This window comes from Phyllobates terribilis, unplaced genomic scaffold, assembly GCF_046119375.1.
Source record: "Phyllobates terribilis strain yellow unplaced genomic scaffold, ASM4611937v1 Scaffold_1__5_contigs__length_1240528914, whole genome shotgun sequence".
NCBI classification, from domain to species: Eukaryota; Metazoa; Chordata; class Amphibia; order Anura; family Dendrobatidae; genus Phyllobates; species Phyllobates terribilis.
Genome location: NW_027362761.1, coordinates 614,038,928 through 614,061,496, shown reverse-complemented (window position 1 = coordinate 614,061,496; position 22,569 = coordinate 614,038,928). Strand labels below are relative to the sequence as shown.

At 49.8% G+C, this 22,569-nt stretch overlaps 1 protein-coding gene across 1 annotated transcript in view; it reads right to left on the bottom strand.

Moving 5' to 3' along the window:
- Nucleotides 1-807: 807 nt before the first annotated feature.
- The window catches only part of LOC141272637 (uncharacterized), a 47,571-nt gene continuing 25,809 nt past the window's right edge, over nt 808-22,569 (bottom strand). The window contains exons 4-11 of the mRNA XM_073683557.1: nt 22,338-22,461; nt 8,119-8,216; nt 7,958-8,036; nt 7,759-7,856; nt 7,597-7,675; nt 7,419-7,498; nt 6,875-7,001; nt 808-3,267 (exon numbers count right to left, since the gene is read on the bottom strand). Of these exons, the coding sequence (XP_073539658.1) occupies nt 1,619-3,267; nt 6,875-7,001; nt 7,419-7,498; nt 7,597-7,675; nt 7,759-7,856; nt 7,958-8,036; nt 8,119-8,216; nt 22,338-22,461 (2,334 nt within the window). The 3' untranslated portion in view covers nt 808-1,618. The remainder of the gene's footprint in view (nt 3,268-6,874; nt 7,002-7,418; nt 7,499-7,596; nt 7,676-7,758; nt 7,857-7,957; nt 8,037-8,118; nt 8,217-22,337; nt 22,462-22,569) is intronic.

Below are 22,569 nucleotides of genomic sequence, written 5' to 3'. Positions count from 1 at the left end.
ACTCCCATAGTCCCGCCCACCTCTAGATGCCGGCTTCAGTGCATAGAGGTGGGAGGGACTATGGGCATTGGGTGCAGTGAATATTCATTTTCTTTAACAGCAGGAACAGTGTTAGCTGCAGCAGCCGGCTTCCTCCTGTGACCCGCTCCTCCGCCCCCCCACCACCACCACCACCTTACTCCAACCACAGCCAGACTATAAGGTACCGTACATTCGGACTATAAGATGCACCCCACACTTTCCTCCAAACTGTTAAAGGAAAAGAGTGCGTCTTATAGTTTGAAAAATACGGTATATTGCTTGGCATATTCAAGAGTAATTGGATACAAGTTCTCATTTTTTTCACTTGACTAAAAAAAATAAAAATGAGAATGAATAAAAAAAATTCTCAAATCTTCACCTCGAACACAACGTCTCTTTCAGTCCACAGAATCCATGTGCATGCACCAAAATATCACCCCACAGAGTTTTAGGACTATTTTCAGTTTTAGAAATTCCACCTACAAAGCTGCAAAGTGTAAATATAAATTGATCTAATCCTCTATACCCAATGGATTTTGTACTGTTGTGTTCAATTTCATCATTTTTTTAATGTTTGAACGATGATGAATACAGGTAGTCCTCGACTTACGACGTTGATCCGTTCTTGCGCGGCGGCGTCAACCGAATTTTGACGTAAGTCGGATCATAGGTTCATACAGTACCGTACCATAATAATAGTACAGTACTGCAAACACTTAGCCTATCCAAACACCTATCCTAACACAGTACCCTACATAATTATCAATAAACATAGGTACAGTAAAATATTGTGCAGTACAGTACGTTTAATAATGAAATACTGTACTGTAGTGCTGTAACAGTAATAAACAGTGTATAGTACTATCATAAACAAAGATAACAATTCCAAAGAGAGAACAGGCTTACTTATTGGGAGGAAGCTGCAGAAGGTGCTGGAGATACTGGGGCAGCTGAGTCAAGAGGGTACAGTATCTGTTGCAGGCCTCTCTACCTTCTTGAAGTACTGCTGCAGGTTAGTTTGGAAGGAGACCATCTTCTTCTCCTCCAAGATCTCCCTGTAACACCTAGGAATGAGCGTCGTATAAAGCGTCGTAACCACGAAACGACGTAACTCGAGGCCGTCGTAACCCGAGGACTACCTGTACTGATATGCCCACATATCATACAGTAATAAACAGCAAGGTTCATGGAAACTTCACTACTTTGAAAACAAATAAGGTTATTTTTTTTCCCCTCTCCTTTAATCTAAAATGTTTTTATATATTTCGATCACATATCATTTTGGTGTTTTAGCAGTTTTAAGGCTAAATCTTCCTCCAAAAAAAAAAAACCCTCTAAGAATCTATGAATGACCTAATGATATAGTTTACTCTCAATATGAATTCTTTCAGGAGTTTCAAAGTTTGATTAGCCTATAAAACATTTTACACATATACAGCATGAAAAAGGCTTCTCTCCTTTGATGACTTCCGTAGTCTGGAGTTAGTAATAAAACATTTCCTGACTTCTAAACAAGAAGTCAGCCTTTCACCTTAATTCTGTGATGTTTAACAAGGTCAAATATCTCTGTAAAGCACTTTCTACATTCTCAACACAATTACGCCTTTTCCACTCTGTGTAATCTCCGATGGTAAACAAGACTTGACATATGTGCAAAATGTTTCCCACATTCTGAACATGAATACGGCTTCTCTCCTGTGTGGATTCTCTCATGTGTAGCAAGATTTGATTTAAGTGCAAAGCATTTCCCGCAAAACGAGCAAGAAAATGGCTTCTCCCCAGTGTGACTTCGATGATGATCAAGAAGTCTCGCTTTAGAAGAAAAACATTTCCCACATTCAGAACATGAAAATGGCTTCTCTCCTGTGTGAATTTTCTGATGTCGAATAAGATGTGACTTATCTCCAAAACATTTCCCGCATTCTGAACATGAATACGGCTTCTCTCCTGTGTGAATTCTCCGATGTTTTACAAGATCCGTTGGATGTACAAAACATTTTCCACATACTGAACATGAATACGGCTTCTCCCCTGTGTGAATCCTCTGATGTTTAACAAAATATGATTTATCTGAAAAACTTTTCCCGCATTCTGAACATGAATACGGCTTCTCTCCTGTGTGAATTCTCTGGTGTTTGACAAAACACGATTTAACTGTAAAACATTTTCCACATTCTGAACATGAATACAGCTTCTCTCCTGTGTGAATTCTTTGATGATTAACAAGACTAGCTTTATCTGAAAAACCTTTCCCACATTCTAAACATGAAAATGGTTTCTCTCCGGTGTGAAATCTCTGATGTTTAACAAGATATGATTTACTTGTAAAGCTTTTACCACATTCAGTACATGAATATGGCTTCTCTCCTGTGTGAGTTCTTTGATGATGAACATATTTTGATTGATGTGTAAAACATTTCCCACATTCTGAACATGAATATGGCTTCTCTCCTGTATGAATTCTTTGATGTGTAATAAGATATGAATTGCATGTAAAGCACTTCCCACATTCTGTACATGAATATAGCTTCTCTCCGGTGTGAGTTCTCCGATGTTTTATTAAACCTGATTTATCAGAAAAACATTTCCCACATTCTGAACATAAGTACGGCTTCTCTCCTGTGTGAATTCTCTGATGTTTAACAAGATCTGATTGAAATGAAAAACAATTCGCACATTCTGTGCATGAATACGGCTTCTCTCCTGTATGAATTCTCTGATGTTTACCAAGACTTGATTTTTCTAAAAAACATTTCCCACATTCTGAACACGAATACGGCTTCTCTCCTGTATGAATTCTCTGATGTTTACCAAGACTTGATTTTTCTGAAAAACATTTCCCACATTCTGAACACGAAAATGGCTTCTCCCCTGTGTGACATCTTTCATGTATAACAAGACTTGATTTATCTCTAAAGCTTTTCCCACATTCTGAACAAGAGTATGGCTTCTCTCCTTTCTGAATATGTCTGTGTGTTTGAAAACTTGAACTTTTTGTAAAAGGTTTTCCACATTTAAACTCCTTGCCCCCTTTCTGACCTATGTTGGTGGTAACAATCGGAGATTGGTCAGGAGATGGTTCCTCGGGATTAGGAGGATTATATATTAGCTCTGTAATGTTGAATCCTGAATTTACATTAGGGCTGCTGCTATTTTCTTCTGAAGAGTGCAGCTTCATATCTTCATCTTCTAATTTATAATTTGCCGATAAAATGAAGCTTCTCTCAGAACAGTTATCGTCATTCTCTGTAAGGATTAAAAAAGAACTTTGTAAGTTTCTTCACAATCCAAGGTAGATATAACATTACTATTAAGCTGGGGTCCCACTAGCGTATGGCATCCGATGTGACATGCTAATGAAACTCGGCTCCTGGTCTGCTGCGAGCGGGAGCAGAGTGTCTGTGCGTTGTGCTCTGATCCTCTCGCACAGAGGATCGCAGCGCGGCTGCGTAGGCGACTGAGAAAGTAATTTCTCCATCTCCTCTGTTGCCGGCATCGGCGGGAATCGCACTGCATTCGGGTGACATCCGAGTACAGTGCGACGTTTCACATGCACCCACAGATTATATGGGTGCGTGAGATCCGAATCCAGCATGCCGCAATTTTTTTTTTTTTTCACTCCGATCGCAATTCGAAAAAAATACGCGCCACTGAGCACACCATCATAGGATTAAATTGGTACGAATGCAATCCGATTTTTTTTCATCGGATTGCATTCGTCCGATTTAATCATCGCAATTGAGAGCGAGCCTTTAGGGTATTGTTCACATGTGGTGTTATTGCAGCAGATTTTTCCTGCACCAAAGACCAGAATGTTCACAGGAAAACCACTGTACAAGATGAGCATTTTGGCACGTTTTTATACATTTTTGCGTTGTCTTCACTCTCTATTTTTGTGATTAGTTAAAAACAACGCTGCAAAAATGCTGAAAAAAAATGTTATGCTGCAGAATTTAAAAAACACCATGATGGTTGAAATGTGCAAAAACAACAGCACCAGGTGCATAAGACTTCAGTAATCACATTCAGTTTGCTAATACTGTAAAACACTGTATTTTATGTACAAAATAGGCCGGGTAAAATTCTAAGCAAAAATTATGCACTGTGTGAACATACCCTTAGACAGAATGTGATGTACAGTAAAAAAAAAAATTATATTGTGGTACATAGTTTTATGCCAAAAAATGACAAAAGTATTCTCGGAGTAATACCTTTATTGGCTAACCAGAGAAAATATATATATTTGCAAGCTTTCAGAGCACAGAGGCTCCTTCTTCAGGCAGGTTTATAAATGAATTAATAAGACAAGAGTACAACATTTAAGAGTTATTACAACAGGACATTTGTTCATGAGGTGGAATGGGTGATACCTCCTAAAGATAAGCCAAGGAAATCAAATTAGGGTTTGTCTACTCAAAAGCTCGCTGCTTACAATTAAAGTGGAGGTTTTGCATGTGGACCAAGTGGAAATGGCCAGCCCTGCCACTAGCATTTTGTCAGAGCGGGTTTTTAGTGCCGCCGGGGGTATTATGTTAGGTGCATCCGCCTGTCAACTGAAAATGCTGACAGGCTGACCCTTAGGGCTATTTCACACGTCAGTATCTCCGGTACGAGTGGTGACAGTTTCCACACGTACGGGAGACACTGACACACGCAGACCCATTAAAAACAATGGGTTTGTGCACACCTCAGTGTGTGCTCCACACAGAGACAAGTCTGTTTTTTGCGGGTACACGGTCCGCAAAATGTACCACACGTGTGACACGTACCGGCAACTGGGAATGGCGCTGTTCCCAAGCGCCGGTGCTGAACACTACCCTCACCATGGTTTCCTGCTGGTGCTGCGATCAGCACCAGCAGGGACCATGATGAGGGTAGTAGTATCTGCTCCCGGTGTCACCACCTGTAAAAATAAGAATAAAATAATAAAATCCATGTACTCACCTCTCCTAGGTGTCCCCCGCTGTCATCTATGCGACCACTGATGCTGGGGAGAATGAGCCTCTCTGGAGCTGCAGCTCATGAGCGGTGTCCTGTCACTCACTGAGCGCAGCTCCGCCTCATTCTCCCCGGCTCCTTGGCGGCAGCGGTAGCATGGATTACACCGAGGGACACCTAGGAGAGGTGAGTACATGGATTTTATTATTTTATTCGTATTTTTACAGGTGGGGAAACCGGGAGCAGACACTACTACCCTCATCATGGTCCCTGCTGGTGCCGATCACAGCGCCGGCAGGAAACCATGATTAGGGTAGTGTTCAGCATCAGCGCTTGGGAACAGCGCTAACTGTACACTGATTCACAGGCGCCTGTCCGTGTGATCCTGATGCGGCACACGGATGCAACAGTAAAACACACACAGACACACGGATATCTCCGGTACCGGTTTTTCCGTTACCGGAAATATCTGGACTTGTGAAACCGGCCTTATCAAAATGAACAAGGCCTGGATTGGCCCAGACTTCTCAACACCACCAGATGAGAGCAGCGGCACATAAAGCCAATTCAAATGTTCCTTTTTTTCTGGTGTATTCCCATGCACCCCTTCTCACCGTTTCTTCTTTTTCTTCTCCTCCTTCACCTCCACTATAACAGGGTGACTCCCATGAGACTCCTAGACTGGTAAAGCCTATGCACCAAGTGCAAAGGTTGAAAAACATTTATACCTTGGGGGGTATGTATGTATACCACACCATAGGCTTTACCAGTCTATGAGTCTCACTCCTTAAAAATGGGAAAAAAATATTTTCTGAGGCCCTCCTGTACATGTCTTCCAGGGTGTATTGCAGTCTCTCCTAATTTTTGGAAGCCCTTTAACATAATGTGTATGAGGCCTCCTTTATGTCTAATACAGGGTGTATAGGAGCCCCTCTTCCTTCTAATTTTTGGCAGTTCTTACATTGTCCGCATAGGCTTTGTGAGTTTCAGAGTCCCTCCTTCATGAATTACACAGGATCTATATGACCATGTCACACACACCAGATGCCCAGACAAGGTAGGAAAATGTTACGATGACATTTACCGGTGACTACCGGCTGGTGTAGTTTTATTTCCCCCTCTACTATGTCATCTACTGTAGTCATAGGCGACGGGGAAATACGGTGAGAGATGGCCCGGCTATTAAGGGGTTTACAGAAGCGACCTGAGATTTGGTGAGAGATGGCCCGGCTATTAAGGGGTTTACAGCAGCGACCTGAGATTCGGTGAGAGATGGCCCGGCTATTAAGGGGTTTACAGCAGCGACCTGAGATTCAGAGATGCGTCCAGGCGTCTTCCCCTTGCTCTCCTGTTTAGGGTCTTCCAGAAAAATGCTTGTTTTTCCCACTGACTTCCATTATACTCGCTACGCGATTCGAGCCCGTCAGAGAGTCCAACCTGCTCGATTCGAATACCAAGCACTTTAGTGTTCCATTATTATCATTAATTATTATGACAAATGTTAAGACTCATTAAATGTGACAATGAAAAAAAATGTTTTAATTTGTAATGTCACAAAATTGGCCTGTTAAGAGGTTAAAGACGCTTCTAAGAAGTCAAAAAACATCTTTAAAGCCGCTTCAAAAGCTTCTCACAGACTCTTAAAGGTGGTCTCACGTATAGTGACTTTTATTAAAAAAAAAAAAGTCACTGTGGTCTTTAGAGCTGAAGCCGGTGGAAAATGTGAAAGGAAAGACACAAATATGAAGGAAGGACTTGTAACTGGGGCAGGCAGGGTCCACAGAGGACCTCGTAGATGATGTCTCCGTGCGTTCCCAGCTCCCTTATATCCTGCCCTGTACATGACTCCATGTATAACTCCTGCCCCATGTGTCATCTATACAGTATGTAGCAAAATTACTTATATATTACACACCTGTGGAAACCTTTACCGGAATCTCCTCCTTCCCATCACTTGTACACGGCTGATCCTCCCTCATCCTCTCATCTTCTTCTTCTTCTTCTGTCTCATCCTCCACTTTAATAATAATCAGATCTTCCCACTGATGTATCAGATAAACATAGTTACATAGTTTATAAGGCCGAAAAAAGACAAGCGTCCATCCAGTTCAGCCTATTTCTTGTGCACTGCAGCTATTCCGCAGCGTTGATCCAGGGGAAGGCAAAAAAAAAAACATGCGGTATAGGCCAATTTACATCATTGAGGAAAAATTCACTTCCCGACACCAATCTGGCAGTCAGATTAAATCCCTGGATTAATTAACTATCACTAAGCATAAGATGTAATTTTATTGTTCTCAAGAAAGGCGTCCAGACCTCTCTTGACAATATAATACGTACAATATAAGAGACGAGTGGAAAAATAAGAAACCACCAAAATCAATGAACTCAATAACTACAGGATCAGAAAAGCCCCCAACCCTCCATATACTGTAGATACAGGGCTCAGCTACATTTACCTGATGATTGTCCTCTGGACAGTCCTGGGGATACAGAGGACGGGGACATCTCTCTGGTGGATTTCTCCTCCTGGATCCATCTGTAGGAAACACAAAGTGATGGAATAGATTGTGTCATGTGATGATGGAAGTCGTAGTAGGTGACCACAGAACAGACATGACAGTCTCCCCTCCTCACCCTGCTGATCGGCCCATACATCCATCGTCTCTCCTGCTTCATCGATAATCTCAACCTTAATATCGATCAGATCTTCACCCTAAAAGGAGAAGAAAAATGTAAGATGAGCTCCGGTCCCATCACTTCATGGTCAGATGTTGTGGGGACTTCAGTGTCATCTACCTGATGATCCTCCGGGATGTTGTGATTCTCCTCTGGACAGTCCTGGGGATACAGAGGACGGGGACATCTCTCTGGTGGATCTTTTTCTATGAGTCCATCTGTGGAGACACACAGTGACGGAATAGATTGTGTCATGTGATGATGAGATGATGATGTAGCAGGTGACCACAGAATAGACATGTCAGTCTCCCCTCCTCACCCTGCTCATTGACCCATACATCCATCATCTCTTCTGCTTCATCGATAACCTCAACCTTAATATCAATCAGATCTTCATCCTAAAAAGACAAGAACAATGTAAGATGAGGTCAGGTCCCATCACTTCATGGTCAGATGTTGTGGGGGTTCAGTGTCATCTACCTGATGACTCTCCGGGATGTTGTGATTCTCCTCCGGACAGTCCTGGGGATACAGAGGACGGGGACATCTCTCTGGTGGATTTCTCCTCCTGGATCCATCTGTGGAGACACAACCACACAGTGACTGACTACACATCCCCTTGTATATCTATATACCAGAAACTTCTATCAGCAGCAGTATTTCTGTGTTGTGGTCCTACATAACTGAAGGTCCTAGGGCCGTCTAGGGTACAGGCCTGATGTGGCCAATGGCCTATGAGAGAAAATGGACGGGCAGGAAGCCCTCATCATAATATTTCTACAAATGCCCTCTTGGACAAAGGATTCATACAACTTCTACCTATCAAACAAACTTGTATTAGTAAAAAATAAATTTTCCCTATTTCTCTTAAAAATTTTAGAGAATAAGCCGCCGACGAGCTATTGGTCATTGTGGTAGAGCAGAACCTGCTACGCTGTGGTGTTACTGTATGTGCACACGACACCTTCTTCAGGAGAGAGAACCTGCTACACTGTGGTGTTACTGTATGTGCACACGACACCTTCTTCAGGAGGGAGAACCTGCTACACTGTGGTGTTACTGTATGTGCACACGACACCTTCTTCAGGAGGGAGAACCTGCTACACTGTGGTGTTACAGTATATGCACACGACACCTTCTTCAGGGGGGAGAACCTGCTACACTGTGGTGTTACTGTATGTGCACACGACACCTTCTTCAGGAGGGAGAACCTGCTACACTGTGGTGTTACTGTATGTGCACACGACACCTTCTTCAGGAGGGAGAACCTGCTACACTGTGGTGTTACAGTATATGCACACGACACCTTCTTCAGGGGGGAGAACCTGCTACACTGTGGTGTTACTGTATGTGATTGTGCACACGACACCTTCTTCAGGCAGGAGTACCTGCTACACTGTGGTGTTACTGTATGTGCACACGACACCTTCTTCAGGCGGGAGAACCTGCTACACTGTGGTGTTACAGTATATGCACACGACACCTTCTTCAGGCAGGAGAACCTGCTACACTGTGGTGTTACTGTATGTGATTGTGCACACGACACCTTCTTCAGGCAGGAGTACCTGCTACACTGTGGTGTTACTGTATGTGCACACGACACCTTCTTCAGGCAGGAGAACCTGCTACACTGTGGTGTTACTGTATGTGCACACGACATCTTCTTCAGGCAGGAGAACCTGCTACACTGTGGTGTTACTGTATATGCACACGACATCTTCTTCAGGAGGGAGAACCTGCTACACTGTGGTGTTACTGTATGTGCACACGACACCTTCTTCAGGTAGGAGAACCTGCTACACTGTGGTATTGCTGTATGTGCACACAAAATCTTCTTCAGGCGGGAGAACCTGCTACACTGTGGTGTTACTGTATGTGCACACTACACCTTCTTCAGGCGGGAGAACCTGCTACACTGTGGTGTTACTGTATGTGCACACGACATCTTCTTCAGGCAGGAGAACCTGCTACACTGTGGTATTGCTGTATGTGCACACGACATCTTCTTCAGGCGGGAGAACCTGCTACACTGTGGTGTTACTGTATGTGCACACGACACCTTCTTCAGGCAGGAGAACCTGCTACACTGTGGTGTTACTGTATGTGCACATGACATCTTCTTCAGGCGGGAGAACCTGCTACATTGTGGTATTACTGTATGTGCACACGACATCTTCTTCAGGCAGGAGAACCTGCTACACTGTGGTATTACTGTATTTGCACACGACACCTTCTTCAGGAGGGAGAACCTGCTACACTGTGGTATTACTGTATGTGCACACGACACCTTCTTCAGGCGGGAGAACCTGCTACACTGTGGTATTACTGTATTTGCACAAGACACCTTCTTCAGGCGGGAGAACCTGCTACACTGTGGTGTTACTGTATTTGCACACGACACCTTCTTCAGGCAGGAGAACCTGCTACACTGTGGTGTTACTGTATGTGCACACGACATCTTCTTCAGGCGGGAGAACCTGCTACACTGTGGTGTTACTGTATGTGCACACGACATCTTCTTAAGGCGGGAGAACCTACTATACTGTGGTGTTACTGTATGTGCACACGACATCTTCAGGGGGGAGAACCTGCTATACTGTGGTGTTACTGTATGTGCACACGACACATTCTTCAGGCGGGAGAACCTGCTACACTGTGGTGTTACTGTATGTGCACACGACACCTTCTTCAGGCAGGAGAACCTCCTACACTGTGGTATTACTGTATGTGCACATGACTTCTTCAGGCGGGAGAACCTGCTACACTGTGGTATTACTGTATGTGCACACCACACCTTCTTCAGGGGGGAGAACCTGCTACACTGTGGTGTTACTGTATGTGCACACGACATCTTCTTCAGGCAGGGGAACCTGCTACACTGTGGTATTGCTGTATGTGCACACGACATCTTCTTCAGGCGGGAGAACCTGCTACACTGTGGTGTTACTGTATGTGCACACGACACCTTCTTCAGGCAGGAGAACCTGCTACACTGTGGTATTACTGTATGTGCACACGACATCTTCTTCAGGCAGGAGAACCTACTACATTGTGGTATTACTGTATGTGCACACGACATCTTCTTCAGGCAGGAGAACCTGCTACACTGTGGTATTACTGTATGTGCACACGACACCTTCTTCAGGCGGGAGAACCTGCTACACTGTGGTATTACTGTATGTGCACACGACACCTTCTTCAGGCGAGAGAACCTGCTACACTGTGGTGTTACTGTATTTGCACACGACACCTTCTTCAGGCGGGAGAACCTACTACACTGTGGTGTTACTGTATGTGCACACAACATCTTCAGGGGGGAGAACCTGCTATACTGTGGTGTTACTGTATGTGCACACGACACATTCTTCAGGCGGGAGAACCTGCTACACTGTGGTGTTACTGTATGTGCACACGACACCTTCTTCAGGCAGGAGAACCTCCTACACTGTGGTATTACTGTATGTGCACATGACTTCTTCAGGCGGGAGAACCTGCTACACTGTGGTATTACTGTATGTGCACACCACACCTTCTTCAGGGGGGAGAACCTGCTACATTGTGGTGTTACTGTATATGCACACGACACCTTCTTCAGGCGGGAGAACCTGCTACATTGTGGTATTACTGTATGTGCACACGACACCTTCTTCAGGCGGGAGAACCTGCTACACTGTGGTGTTACTGTATTTGCACACGACACCTTCTTCAGGCGGGAGAACCTACTACACTGTGGTGTTACTGTATGTGCACACGACATCTTCAGGGGGGAGAACCTGCTATACTGTGGTGTTACTGTATGTGCACATGACTTCTTCAGGCGGGAGAACCTGCTACACTGTGGTATTACTCTATGTGCACACCACACCTTCTTCAGGGGGGAGAACCTGCTACACTGTGGTGTTACTGTATATGCACACGACACCTTCTTCAGGGGGGAGAACCTGCTACACTGTGGTGTTACTGTATGTGCACACGACATCTTCTTCAGGGGGGAGAACCTGCTACACTGTGGTGTTACTGTATGTGCACACGACATCTTCTTCAGGCAGGAGAACCTACTACACTGTGGTGTTACTGTATGTGCACACGACATCTTCTTCAGGCGGGAGAACCTGCTACATTGTGGTATTACTGTATGTGCACACGACATCTTCTTCAGGCGGGAGAACCTGCTACATTGTGGTATTACTGTATGTGCACACGACACCTTCTTCAGGCGGGAGAACCTGCTACACTGTGGTGTTACTGTATGTGCACACGACATCTTCTTCAGGCAGGAGAACCTACTACACTGTGGTGTTACTGTATGTGCACACGACATCTTCTTCAGGCGGGAGAACCTGCTACATTGTGGTATTACTGTATGTGCACACGACACCTTCTTCAGGTGGGAGAACCTGCTACACTGTGGTGTTACTGTATGTGCACACGACATCTTCTTCAGGCGGGAGAACCTGCTACACTGTGGTGTTACTGTATGTGCACACGACATCTTCTTCAGGCGGGAGAACCTGCTACATTGTGGTATTACTTTATGTGCACACGACATCTTCTTCAGGCAGGAGAACCTCCTACCCTGTGGTGTTACTGTATGTGCACACGACATCTTCTTCAGGCGGGAGAACCTGCTACACTGTGGTGTTACTGTATGTGCACACGACATCTTCTTCAGGCAGGAGAACCTGCTACACTGTGGTATTTGTGCATTTTTCCAGTGTTTTTGGGTCATCTATTTTACTGGCGTTTTCTAGACATTTCTTTTGAACTCTAATCAACAATGAAAAAACTGCTAGTGGTTTTTGAAGCAAAGACGCTTGCACGCATCTTTTTAGTCTTCCCATTGAGTTCTATTATCAAGTATAGAGTTTCATTGGAGTGGAAAACTCCCGAAGAATGGTCGTAAACATCTTTTAACTACTTGGCGTCTTTAGAAACCTGGCGCAGTTAAAAGACTGAACATGTGAGCAGTAAGTCGTTTTTACATAGAAATGTACATGTTCATTCTTTTCAGCGTTTAATTCGCATTTTTTCAGAATCCACCTGAAAAAGTCGTCTTGTGCACATTCCGATAGATGGTATTCATGGTGGTCTGCAGTCCCCACCACATTCACTATAAACTGATGAGCTGCTCAATCAAATATTATATACCAATGTGTGCAGGACAGACTTCCGTACATGTTTCACTGGTAGAACAGCTTCATCATTGCCTCTTCATTCCCCTGATGAAGCTGTTCTATCTGTCTGTCAGTGAAACATGCAGGGAGGTCGGATCTACACACATTATTAAATCTTCTTTGATTGAGCAGCCTATCATTTTTTAATGAAGACTGTGGATTTCTGCTACTAATACTGTCTAATAACACAATATAGCGTAGCCAGTTGGCGGTTCACTCTCTCGCTTTAAGGAGAACTCAAGAGAAAATAAATACAATTTATTTTCAATAAAAGTTATGTTTTGAGAGAGGTGGGAGTTGTTAGGTATCCTTTGTCCAACAGTCATTATTCTTCATCTTTAAGGCCTTTACTGGCCCCGAGCAGTGGAAACTTCGATGCTGCGATGGAGTCCTGTCCTGCAGAACAATCCTGGTTTTCTTGAAAGATGATGACTTTTTCCTGTACTACTGGTGGAGTGTCTTCTAAACACTGGCAGGAGGATTGGGAATTGATTTTGAGTCTATATTCAGTCCCAATAGTTCCAATGAGCTCCTCTGTAATAACCCCACCCATAGCAATGCCCACCCCCACCTAGCTGGCGTCTGAAGGAAAGTGGAGGTCGGTGCCCGGTACTGAACCAGCCCCGGCCCATCTATCTGCTCCGTCCAGAGTCGTCTCATCTCATCCATCCACTGAACCCTTTGTACTTCTGTGTCTTGTTCAGTGGTGGTCAGGCTTAACCTCTTCACCTCGGCCGTGTCTCTGAGCACCTTGAACTTCTGTGTCTTGCTCAGTGGTGGTTGGGCTCAGCCTCCTCACCTCGGCCATGTGTCTGAGCACCTTGTACTTCTGTGTCTTGCTCAGTGGTGGTCGGGCTCACCCTTCTCACCTCGGCCGTGTCTCTGAGCACCTTGTACTTCTGTGTCTTGCTCAGTGGTGGTCGGGCTCAGCCTCCTCACCTCGGCTGTGTCTCTGAGCATCTTGTACTTCTGTGTCTGGCTCAGTGGTGGTCGGGCTCAGCCTCCTCACCTCAGCCATGTCTCTGAGCACCTTGTACTTCTGTGTCTGGCTCAGTGGTGGTCGGGCTCAGCCTTCTCACCTCGGCCATGTCTCTGAGCACCTTGTACTTCTGTGTCTTGCTCAGTGGTGGTTGGGCTCAGCCTCCTCACCTCGGCCATGTCTCTGAGCACCTTGTACTTCTGTGTCTTGCTCAGTGGTGGTCGGGCTCAGCCTCCTCACCTCAGCCGTGTCTCTGAGCACCTTGTACTTCTGTGTCTTGCTCAGTGGTGGTTGAGCTCAGCCTCCTCACCTCGGCCATGTCTCTGAGCACCTTGTACTTCTGTGTCTTGCTCAGTGGTGGTCGGGCTCAGCCTCCTCACCTCGGCCGTGTCTCTGAGCACCTTGTACTTCTGTGTCTTGCTCAGTGGTGGTCGGCTCGGCCTCCTCACCTCGGCCATGTCTCTGAGCACTGAACACCTTGTACTTCTGTGTCTTGCTCAGTGGTGGTCGGGCTCAGCCTCCTCACCTCGGCCATGTCTCTGAGCACCTTGTACTTCTGTGTCTTGTTCAGTGGTGGTCAGGCTTAACCTCTTCACCTCGGCCGTGTCTCTGAGCACCTTGAACTTCTGTGTCTTGCTCAGTGGTGGTCGGGCTCAGCCTCCTCACCTCGGCCATGTGTCTGAGCACCTTGTACTTCTGTGTCTTGCTCAGTGGTGGTCGGGCTCAGCCTCCTCACCTTGGCCATGTCTCTGAGCACTGAACACCTTGTACTTCTGTGTCTTGCTCAGTGGTGGTCGGGCTCAGCCTTCTCACCTCGGCCGTGTCTCTGAGCACCTTGTACTTCTGTGTCTTGCTCAGTGGTGGTCGGGCTCAGCCTCCTCACCTCGGCTGTGTCTCTGAGCATCTTGTACTTCTGTGTCTGGCTCAGTGGTGGTCGGGCTCAGCCTCCTCACCTCAGCCATGTCTCTGAGCACCTTGTACTTCTGTGTCTGGCTCAGTGGTGGTCGGGCTCAGCCTTCTCACCTCGGCCATGTCTTTGAGCACCTTGTACTTCTGTGTCTTGCTCAGTGGTGGTTGGGCTCAGCCTCCTCACCTCGGCCATGTCTCTGAGCACCTTGTACTTCTGTGTCTTGCTCAGTGGTGGTCGGGCTCAGCCTCCTCACCTCAGCCGTGTCTCTGAGCACCTTGTACTTCTGTGTCTTGCTCAGTGGTGGTTGGGCTCAGCCTCCTCACCTCGGCAATGTCTCTGAGCACCTTGTACTTCTGTGTCTTGCTCAGTGGTGGTCGGGCTCAGCCTCCTCACCTCAGCCGTGTCTCTAAGCACCTTGTACTTCTGTGTCTTGCTCAGTGGTGGTCGGCTCGGCCTCCTCACCTCGGCCATGTCTCTGAGCACTGAACACCTTGTACTTCTGTGTCTTGCTCAGTGGTGGTCGGGCTCAGCCTCCTCACCTCGGCCATGTCTCTGAGCACCTTGTACTTCTGTGTCTTTCTAAGTGGTGGTCGGCTCAGCCTCCACACCTCGGCCGTGTCTCTGAGCACTGAACACCTAGTACTTCTGTGTCTTGCTCAGTGGTAGTCAGGCTCAGCCTCTTCACCTCGGCCATGTCTCTGAGCACCTTGTACTTCTGTGTCATGCTCAGTGGTGGTCGGGCTCAGCCTCCTCACCTCGGCCGTGTTTCTGAGCACTAAGCACCTTGTACTTCTGTGTCTTGCTCAGTGGTGGTCGGGCTCAGCCTCCTCACCTCGTCCGTGTCTCTGAGCACCTTGTACTTCTGAGTCTTGCTCAGTGGTGGTCGGGCTCAGCCTCCTCACCTCGGCCATGTCTCTGAGCACCTTGTACTTCTGTGTCTTGCTCAGTGGTGGTCGGGCTCAGTCTCTTCACCTCGGCCATGTCTCTGAGCACCTTTTACTTCTGTGTCTTGCTCAGTGGTGGTCGGGCTCGGCCTCCTCACCTCGGCCGTGTCTCAGAGCACTGAACACCTCGTACTTTTGTGTCATGCTCAGTGGTGGTCGGGCTCAGCCTCCTCACCTCGGCCATGTCTCTGAGCACTGAGCACCTTGTACTTCTGTGTCTTGCTCAGTAGTGGTCGGGCTCAGCCACCTCACCTCGGCCGTGTCTCTGAGCACTGAACACCTTGTACTTCTGTGTATGGCTCAGTGGTGGTCGGGCTCAGCCTCTTCACCTCGGCCATGTCTCTGAGCACCTTTTATTTCTGTGTCTTGCTCAGTGGTGGTCGGGCTCGGCCTCCTCACCGCGGCCGTGTCTCAGAGCACTGAACACCTCGTACTTTTGTGTCATGCTCAGTGGTGGTCGGGCTCAGCCTCCTCACCTCGGCCATGTCTCTGAGCACTGAGCACCTTGTACTTCTGTGTCTTGCTCAGTAGTGGTCGGGCTCAGCCACCTCACCTCGGCTGTGTCTCTGAGCACTGAACACCTTGTACTTCTGTGTCTTGCTCAGTGTTGGTCGGGCTCAGCCTCCTCACCTCGGCTGTGTCTCTGAGCACCTTGTACTTCTGTGTCTTGCTCAGTGGTGGTCGGGCTCAGCCTCCTCACCTCGGCCATGTCTCTGAGCACCTTGTTCTTCTGTGTCTTGCTCAGTGGTGGTCGGGCTCAGCCTCCTCACCTCGGCCGTGGCTCTGAGCACCTTGTACTTCTGTGTCTTGCTTAGTGGTGGTTGGGCTCAGCCTCCTCACCTCGGCCGTGTCTCTGAGCACCTTGTACTTCTGTGTCTTGCTCAGTGGTGGTCGGGCTCAGCCTCCTCACCTCGGCCGTGTCTCTGAGCACCTTTTACTTCTGTGTCTTGCTCAGTGGTGGTCGGGCTCGGCCTCCTCACCTCGGCCGTGTCTCAGAGCACTGAACACCTCGTACTTTTGTGTCATGCTCAGTGGTGGTCGGGCTCAGCCTCCTCACCTCGGCCATGTCTCTGAGCACTGAGCACCTTGTACTTCTGTGTCTTCCTCAGTAGTGGTCGGGCTAAGCCACCTCACCTCGGCCGTGTCTCTGAGCACTGAACACCTTGTACTTCTGTGTCTTGCTCAGTGGTGGTCGGGCTCAGCCTCCTCACCTCGGCCGTGTCTCTGAGCACCTTGTACTTCTGTGTCTTGCTCAGTGGTGGTCGGGCTCAGCCTCCTCACCTCGGCCGTGTCTCAGAGCACCTTGTACTTCTGTGTCTTGCTCAGTGGTGGTCGGGCTCAGCCTCCTCACCTCGGCCGTGTCTCTGAGCACCTTGTTCTTCTGTGTCTTGCTCAGTGGTGGTCGGGCTCAGCCTCCTCACCTCGGCCGTGTCTCTGAGCACCTTGTACTTCTGTGTCTTGCTCAGTGGTGGTCGGGCTCAGCCTCCTCACCTCGGCCGTGTCTCTGAGCACCTTGTACTTCTGTGTCTTGCTCAGTGGTGGTCGGGCTCAGCCTCCTCACCTCGGCCGTGTCTCTGAGCACCTTGTTCTTCTGTGTTTTGCTCAGTGGTGGTTGGGCTCAGCCTCCTCACCTCGGCCGTGTCTCTGAGCACCTTGTTCTTCTGTGTCTTGCTCAGTGGTGGTTGGGCTCAGCCTCCTCACCTCGGCCATGTCTCTGAGCACCTTGTACTTCTGTGTCTTGCTCAGTGGTGGTCGGGCTCAGCCTCCTCACCTCGGCCGTGTCTCTGAGCACCTTGTACTTCTGTGTCTTGCTCAGTGGTGGTCGGGCTCAGCCTCCTCACCTCGGCCGTGTCTCTGTGCACCTTGTACTTCTGTGTCTTGCTCAGTGGTGGTCGGGCTCAGCCTCCTCACCTCGGCCATGTCTCTGAGCACCTTGTACTTCTGTGTCTTGCTCAGTGGTGGTCGGGCTCAGCCTCCTCACCTCGGCCGTGTCTCTGAGCACCTTGTACTTCTGTGTCTTGCTCAGTGGTGGTCGGGCTCAGCCTCCTCACCTCGGCCGTGTCTCTGAGCACCTTGTACTTCTGTGTCTTGCTCAGTGGTGGTCGGGCTCAGCCTCCTCACCTCGGCCGTGTCTCTGAGCACCTTGTACTTCTGTGTGTTGCTCAGTGGTGGTCGGGCTCAGCCTCCTCACCTCGGCCTTGTCTCTGAGCAATGAGCACCTTGTACTTCTGTGTCTTGCTCAGTGGTGGTCGGGCTCAACCTCCTCACCTCGGCCGTGTCTCTGAGCACCTTGTATTTCTGTTTCTGGATCAGTGGTGGTCGGGCTCAGCCTCCTCACCTCGGCCGTGTCTCTGAGCACCTTGTTCTTCTGTGTCTTGCTCAGTGGTGGTTGGGCTCAGCCTCCTCACCTCGGCCATGTCTCTGAGCACCTTGTACTTCTGTGTCTTGCTCAGTGGTGGTCGGGCTCAGCCTCCTCACCTCGGCCGTGTCTCTGAGCACCTTGTACTTCTGTGTCTTGCTCAGTGGTGGTCGGGCTCAGCCTCCTCACCTCGGCCATGTCTCTGAGCACCTTGTACTTCTGTGTCTTGCTCAGTGGTGGTCGGGCTCAGCCTCCTCACCTCGGCCGTGTCTCTGAGCACCTTGTACTTCTGTGTCTTGCTCAGTGGTGGTCGGGCTCAGCCTCCTCCCCTCGGCCGTGTCTGTGAGCTCCTTGTACTTCTGTGTCTTGCTCAGTGGTGGTCGGGCTCAGCCTCCTCACCTCGGCCGTGTCTCTGAGCACCTTGTACTTCTGTGTCTTGCTCAGTGGTGGTCGGGCTCAGCCTCCTCACCTCGGCTGTGTCTCTGAGCACCTTGTACTTCTGTGTCTTGCTCAGTGGTGGTCGGGCTCAGCCTCCTCCACTCGGCCGTGTCTGTGAGCAGCTTGTACTTCTGTGTCTTGCTCAGTGGTGGTCGGGCTCAGCCTCCTCACCTCGGCCGTGTCTCTGAGCACCTTGTACTTCTGTGTCTTGCTCAGTGGTGGTCGGGCTCAGCCTCCTCACCTCGGCCGTGTCTCTGAGCACCTTGTACTTCTGTGTCTTGCTCAGTGGTGGTCGGGCTCAGCCTCCTCACCTCGGCCGTGTCTCTGGGCACCTTGTACTTCTGTGTCTTGCTCAGTGGTGGTCGGGCTCAGCCTCCTCCCCTCGGCCGTGTCTGTGAGCTCCTTGTACTTCTGTGTCTTGCTCAGAGGTGGTCGGGCTCAGCCTCCTCACCTCGGCTGTGTCTCTGAGCACCTTGTACTTCTGTGTCTTGCTCAGTGGTGGTCGGGCTCAGCCTCCTCACCTCGGCCATGTTTCTGAGCACCTTGTACTTCTGTGTCTTGCTCAGTGGTGGTCGGGCTCAGCCTCCTCCCCTCGGCCGTGTCTGTGAGTTCCTTGTACTTCTGTGTCTTGCTCAGTGGTGGTCGGGCTCAGCCTCCTCCCCTCGGCCGTGTCTGTGAGCTCCTTGTACTTCTGTGTCTTGCTCAGTGGTGGTTGGGCTCAGCCTCCTCACCTCGGCCGTGTCTCTGAGCACCTTGTACTTCTGTGTCTTGCTCAGTGGTGGTCGGGCTCAGCCTCCTCCCCTCGGCCATGTTTCTGAGCACCTTGTACTTCTGTGTCTTGCTCAGTGGTGGTCGGGCTCAGCCTCCTCCCCTCGGCCGTGTCTGTGAGCTCCTTGTACTTCTGTGTCTTGCTCAGTGGTGGTCGGGCTCAGCCTCCTCCCCTCGGCCGTGTCTGTGAGCTCCTTGTACTTCTGTGTCTTGCTCAGTGGTGGTTGAGCTCAGCCTCCTCACCTCGGCCGTGTGTCTGAGCACCTTGTACTTCTGTGTCTTGCTCAGTGGTGGTCGGGCTCAGCCTCCTCACCTCGGCCGTGTCTCTGGGCACCTTGTACTTCTGTGTCTTGCTCAGTGGTGGTTGGGCTCAGCCTCCTCACCTCGGCCGTGTCTCTGAGCACCTTGTACTTCTGTGTCTTGCTCAGTGGTGGTCGGGCTCAGCCTCCTCCCCTCGGCCATGTTTCTGAGCACCTTGTACTTCTGTGTCTTGCTCAGTGGTGGTCGGGCTCAGCCTCCTCACCTCGGCCGTGTCTCTGGGCACCTTGTACTTCTGTGTCTTGCTCAGTGGTGGTTGGGCTCAGCCTCCTCACCTCGGCCGTGTCTCTGAGCACCTTGTACTTCTGTGTCTTGCTCAGTGGTGGTCGGGCTCAGCCTCCTCACCTCGGCCGTGTCTCTGGGCACCTTGTACTTCTGTGTCTTGCTCAGTGGTGGTCGGGCTCAGCCTCCTCCCCTCGGCCGTGTCTCTGAGCACCTTGTACTTCTGTGTCTTGCTCAGTGGTGGTCGGGCTCAGCCTCCTCCCCTCGGCCGTGTCTGTGAGCTCCTTGTACTTCTGTGTCTTGCTCAGAGGTGGTCGGGCTCAGCCTCCTCACCTCGGCTGTGTCTCTGAGCACCTTGTACTTCTGTGTCTTGCTCAGTGGTGGTCGGGCTCAGCCTCCTCCCCTCGGCCGTGTCTGTGAGCTCCTTGTACTTCTGTGTCTTGCTCAGAGGTGGTCGGGCTCAGCCTCCTCACCTCGGCTGTGTCTCTGGGCACCTTGTACTTCTGTGTCTTGCTCAGTGGTGGTCGGGCTCAGCCTCCTCCCCTCGGCCGTGTCTCTGAGCACCTTGTACTTCTGTGTCTTGCTCAGTGGTGGTCGGGCTCAGCCTCCTCCCCTCGGCCGTGTCTGTGAGCTCCTTGTACTTCTGTGTCTTGCTCAGAGGTGGTCGGGCTCAGCCTCCTCACCTCGGCCGTGTCTCTGAGCACCTTGTACTTCTGTGTCTTGCTCAGTGGTGGTCGGGCTCAGCCTCCTCACCTCGGCCGTGTCTGTGAGCTCCTTGTACTTCTGTGTCTTGCTCAGTGGTGGTCGGGCTCAGCCTCCTCACCTCGGCCGTGTCTCTGAGCACCTTGTACTTCTGTGTCTTGCTCAGTGGTGGTTGGGCTCAGCCTCCTCACCTCGGCCGTGTCTCTGAGCACCTTGTACTTCTGTGTCTTGCTCAGTGGTGGTCGGGCTCAGCCTCCTCACCTCGGCCGTGTCTCTGGGCACCTTGTACTTCTGTGTCTTGCTCAGTGGTGGTCGGGCTCAGCCTCCTCCCCTCGGCCGTGTCTGTGAGCACCTTGTACTTCTGTGTCTTGCTCAGTGGTGGTCGGGCTCAGCCTCCTCCCCTCGGCCGTGTCTGTGAGCTCCTTGTACTTCTGTGTCTTGCTCAGAGGTGGTCGGGCTCAGCCTCCTCATCTCGGCCGTGTCTCTGAGCACCTTGTACTTCTGTGTCTTGCTCAGTGGTGGTCGGGCTCAGCCTCCTCCCCTCGGCAGTGTCTCTGAGCACCTTGTACTTCTGTGTCTTGCTCAGTGGTGGTCGGGCTCAGCCTCCTCCCCTCGGCCGTGTCTGTGAGCTCCTTGTACTTCTGTGTCTTGCTCAGTGGTGGTCGGGCTCAGCCTCCTCCCCTCGGCCGTGTCTCTGAGCACCTTGTTCTTCTGTGTCTTGCTCAGTGGTGGTCGGGCTCAGCCTCCTCACCTCGGCCGTGTCTCTGAGCACCTTGTACTTCTGTGTCTTGCTCAGTGGTGGTCGGGCTCAGCCTCCTCCCCTCGGCCGTGTCTCTGAGCACCTTGTACTTCTGTGTCTTGCTCAGTGGTGGTCGGGCTCAGCCTCCTCCCCTCGGCCGTGTCTGTGAGCTCCTTGTACTTCTGTGTCTTGCTCAGTGGTGGTCGGGCTCAGCCTCCTCCCCTCGGCCGTGTCTCTGAGCACCTTGTTCTTCTGTGTCTTGCTCAGTGGTGGTCGGGCTCAGCCTCCTCCCCTCGGCCGTGTCTCTGAGCACCTTGTACTTCTGTGTCTTGCTCAGTGGTGGTCGGGCTCAGCCTCCTCCCCTCGGCCGTGTCTCTGAGCACCTTGTACTTCTGTGTCTTGCTCAGTGGTGGTCGGGCTCAGCCTCCTCCCCTCGGCTGTGTCTCTGAGCACCTTGTACTTCTGTGTCTTGCTCAGTGGTGGTCGGGCTCAGCCTCCTCCCCTCGGCCGTGTCTCTGAGCACCTTGTACTTCTGTGTCTTGCTCAGTGGTGGTCGGGCTCAGCCTCCTCCCCTCGGCTGTGTCTCTGAGCACCTTGTACTTCTGTGTCTTGCTCAGTGGTGGTCGGGCTCAGCCTCCTCCCCTCGGCCGTGTCTGTGAGCTCCTTGTACTTCGGGCCTCCAGGGAGGCTGCAGCTCTGGAGTGTAATGGCTCCTGGTCACGTCACATGTAATTCTTCTGGTATCTCTGCGTTCGCCCCAATAACTATGGCTGCCGCTTCCCTCTTCAGGACTTGCAACAATTTTTCGACTTGTCAGTCAGGTAAATTTATTTTTTTGTCCATTTTACCTGAGGAAAACAAGCTCTTAATAATTCTACACACCCAGATAAAGGGCGGGGCTTCCCGAGGCCACACCCCTCATTACACATCACCTGATCTGCTTCATCCAATCAGCATTCAAGTTCCTACAGCTCAGAGGCGGGAAATCCGTCCAAACACAATGATCACAATCCACAGTGTAATAATCCTGCAGAGCTAAATGGATATATAGACGGAACTAAGGGCCATGTACACACAGCGAGGCTTCAACATGGCAGCCAGCGCCCAGAGTAACAGGCAGAAAGATAGATATATATATCAGCTGACCTGGTGATGTCAGAGGCCGGAGCTCCTCCATCATCACCTCCTGGTACCGATCCTGGTGTCCTTCTAGATACTCCCACTCCTCCATGGAGAGATAGACAGCGACGTCCTGACACCTTATAGGAACCTGACAACAACGACACCGTCATCACCCAGAATCCTCCAGTGCTGTTCTGTATAATGTCCCAGCAGTCACCTCTCCGGTCATCACCCAGAATCCTCCAGTGCTGTCCTG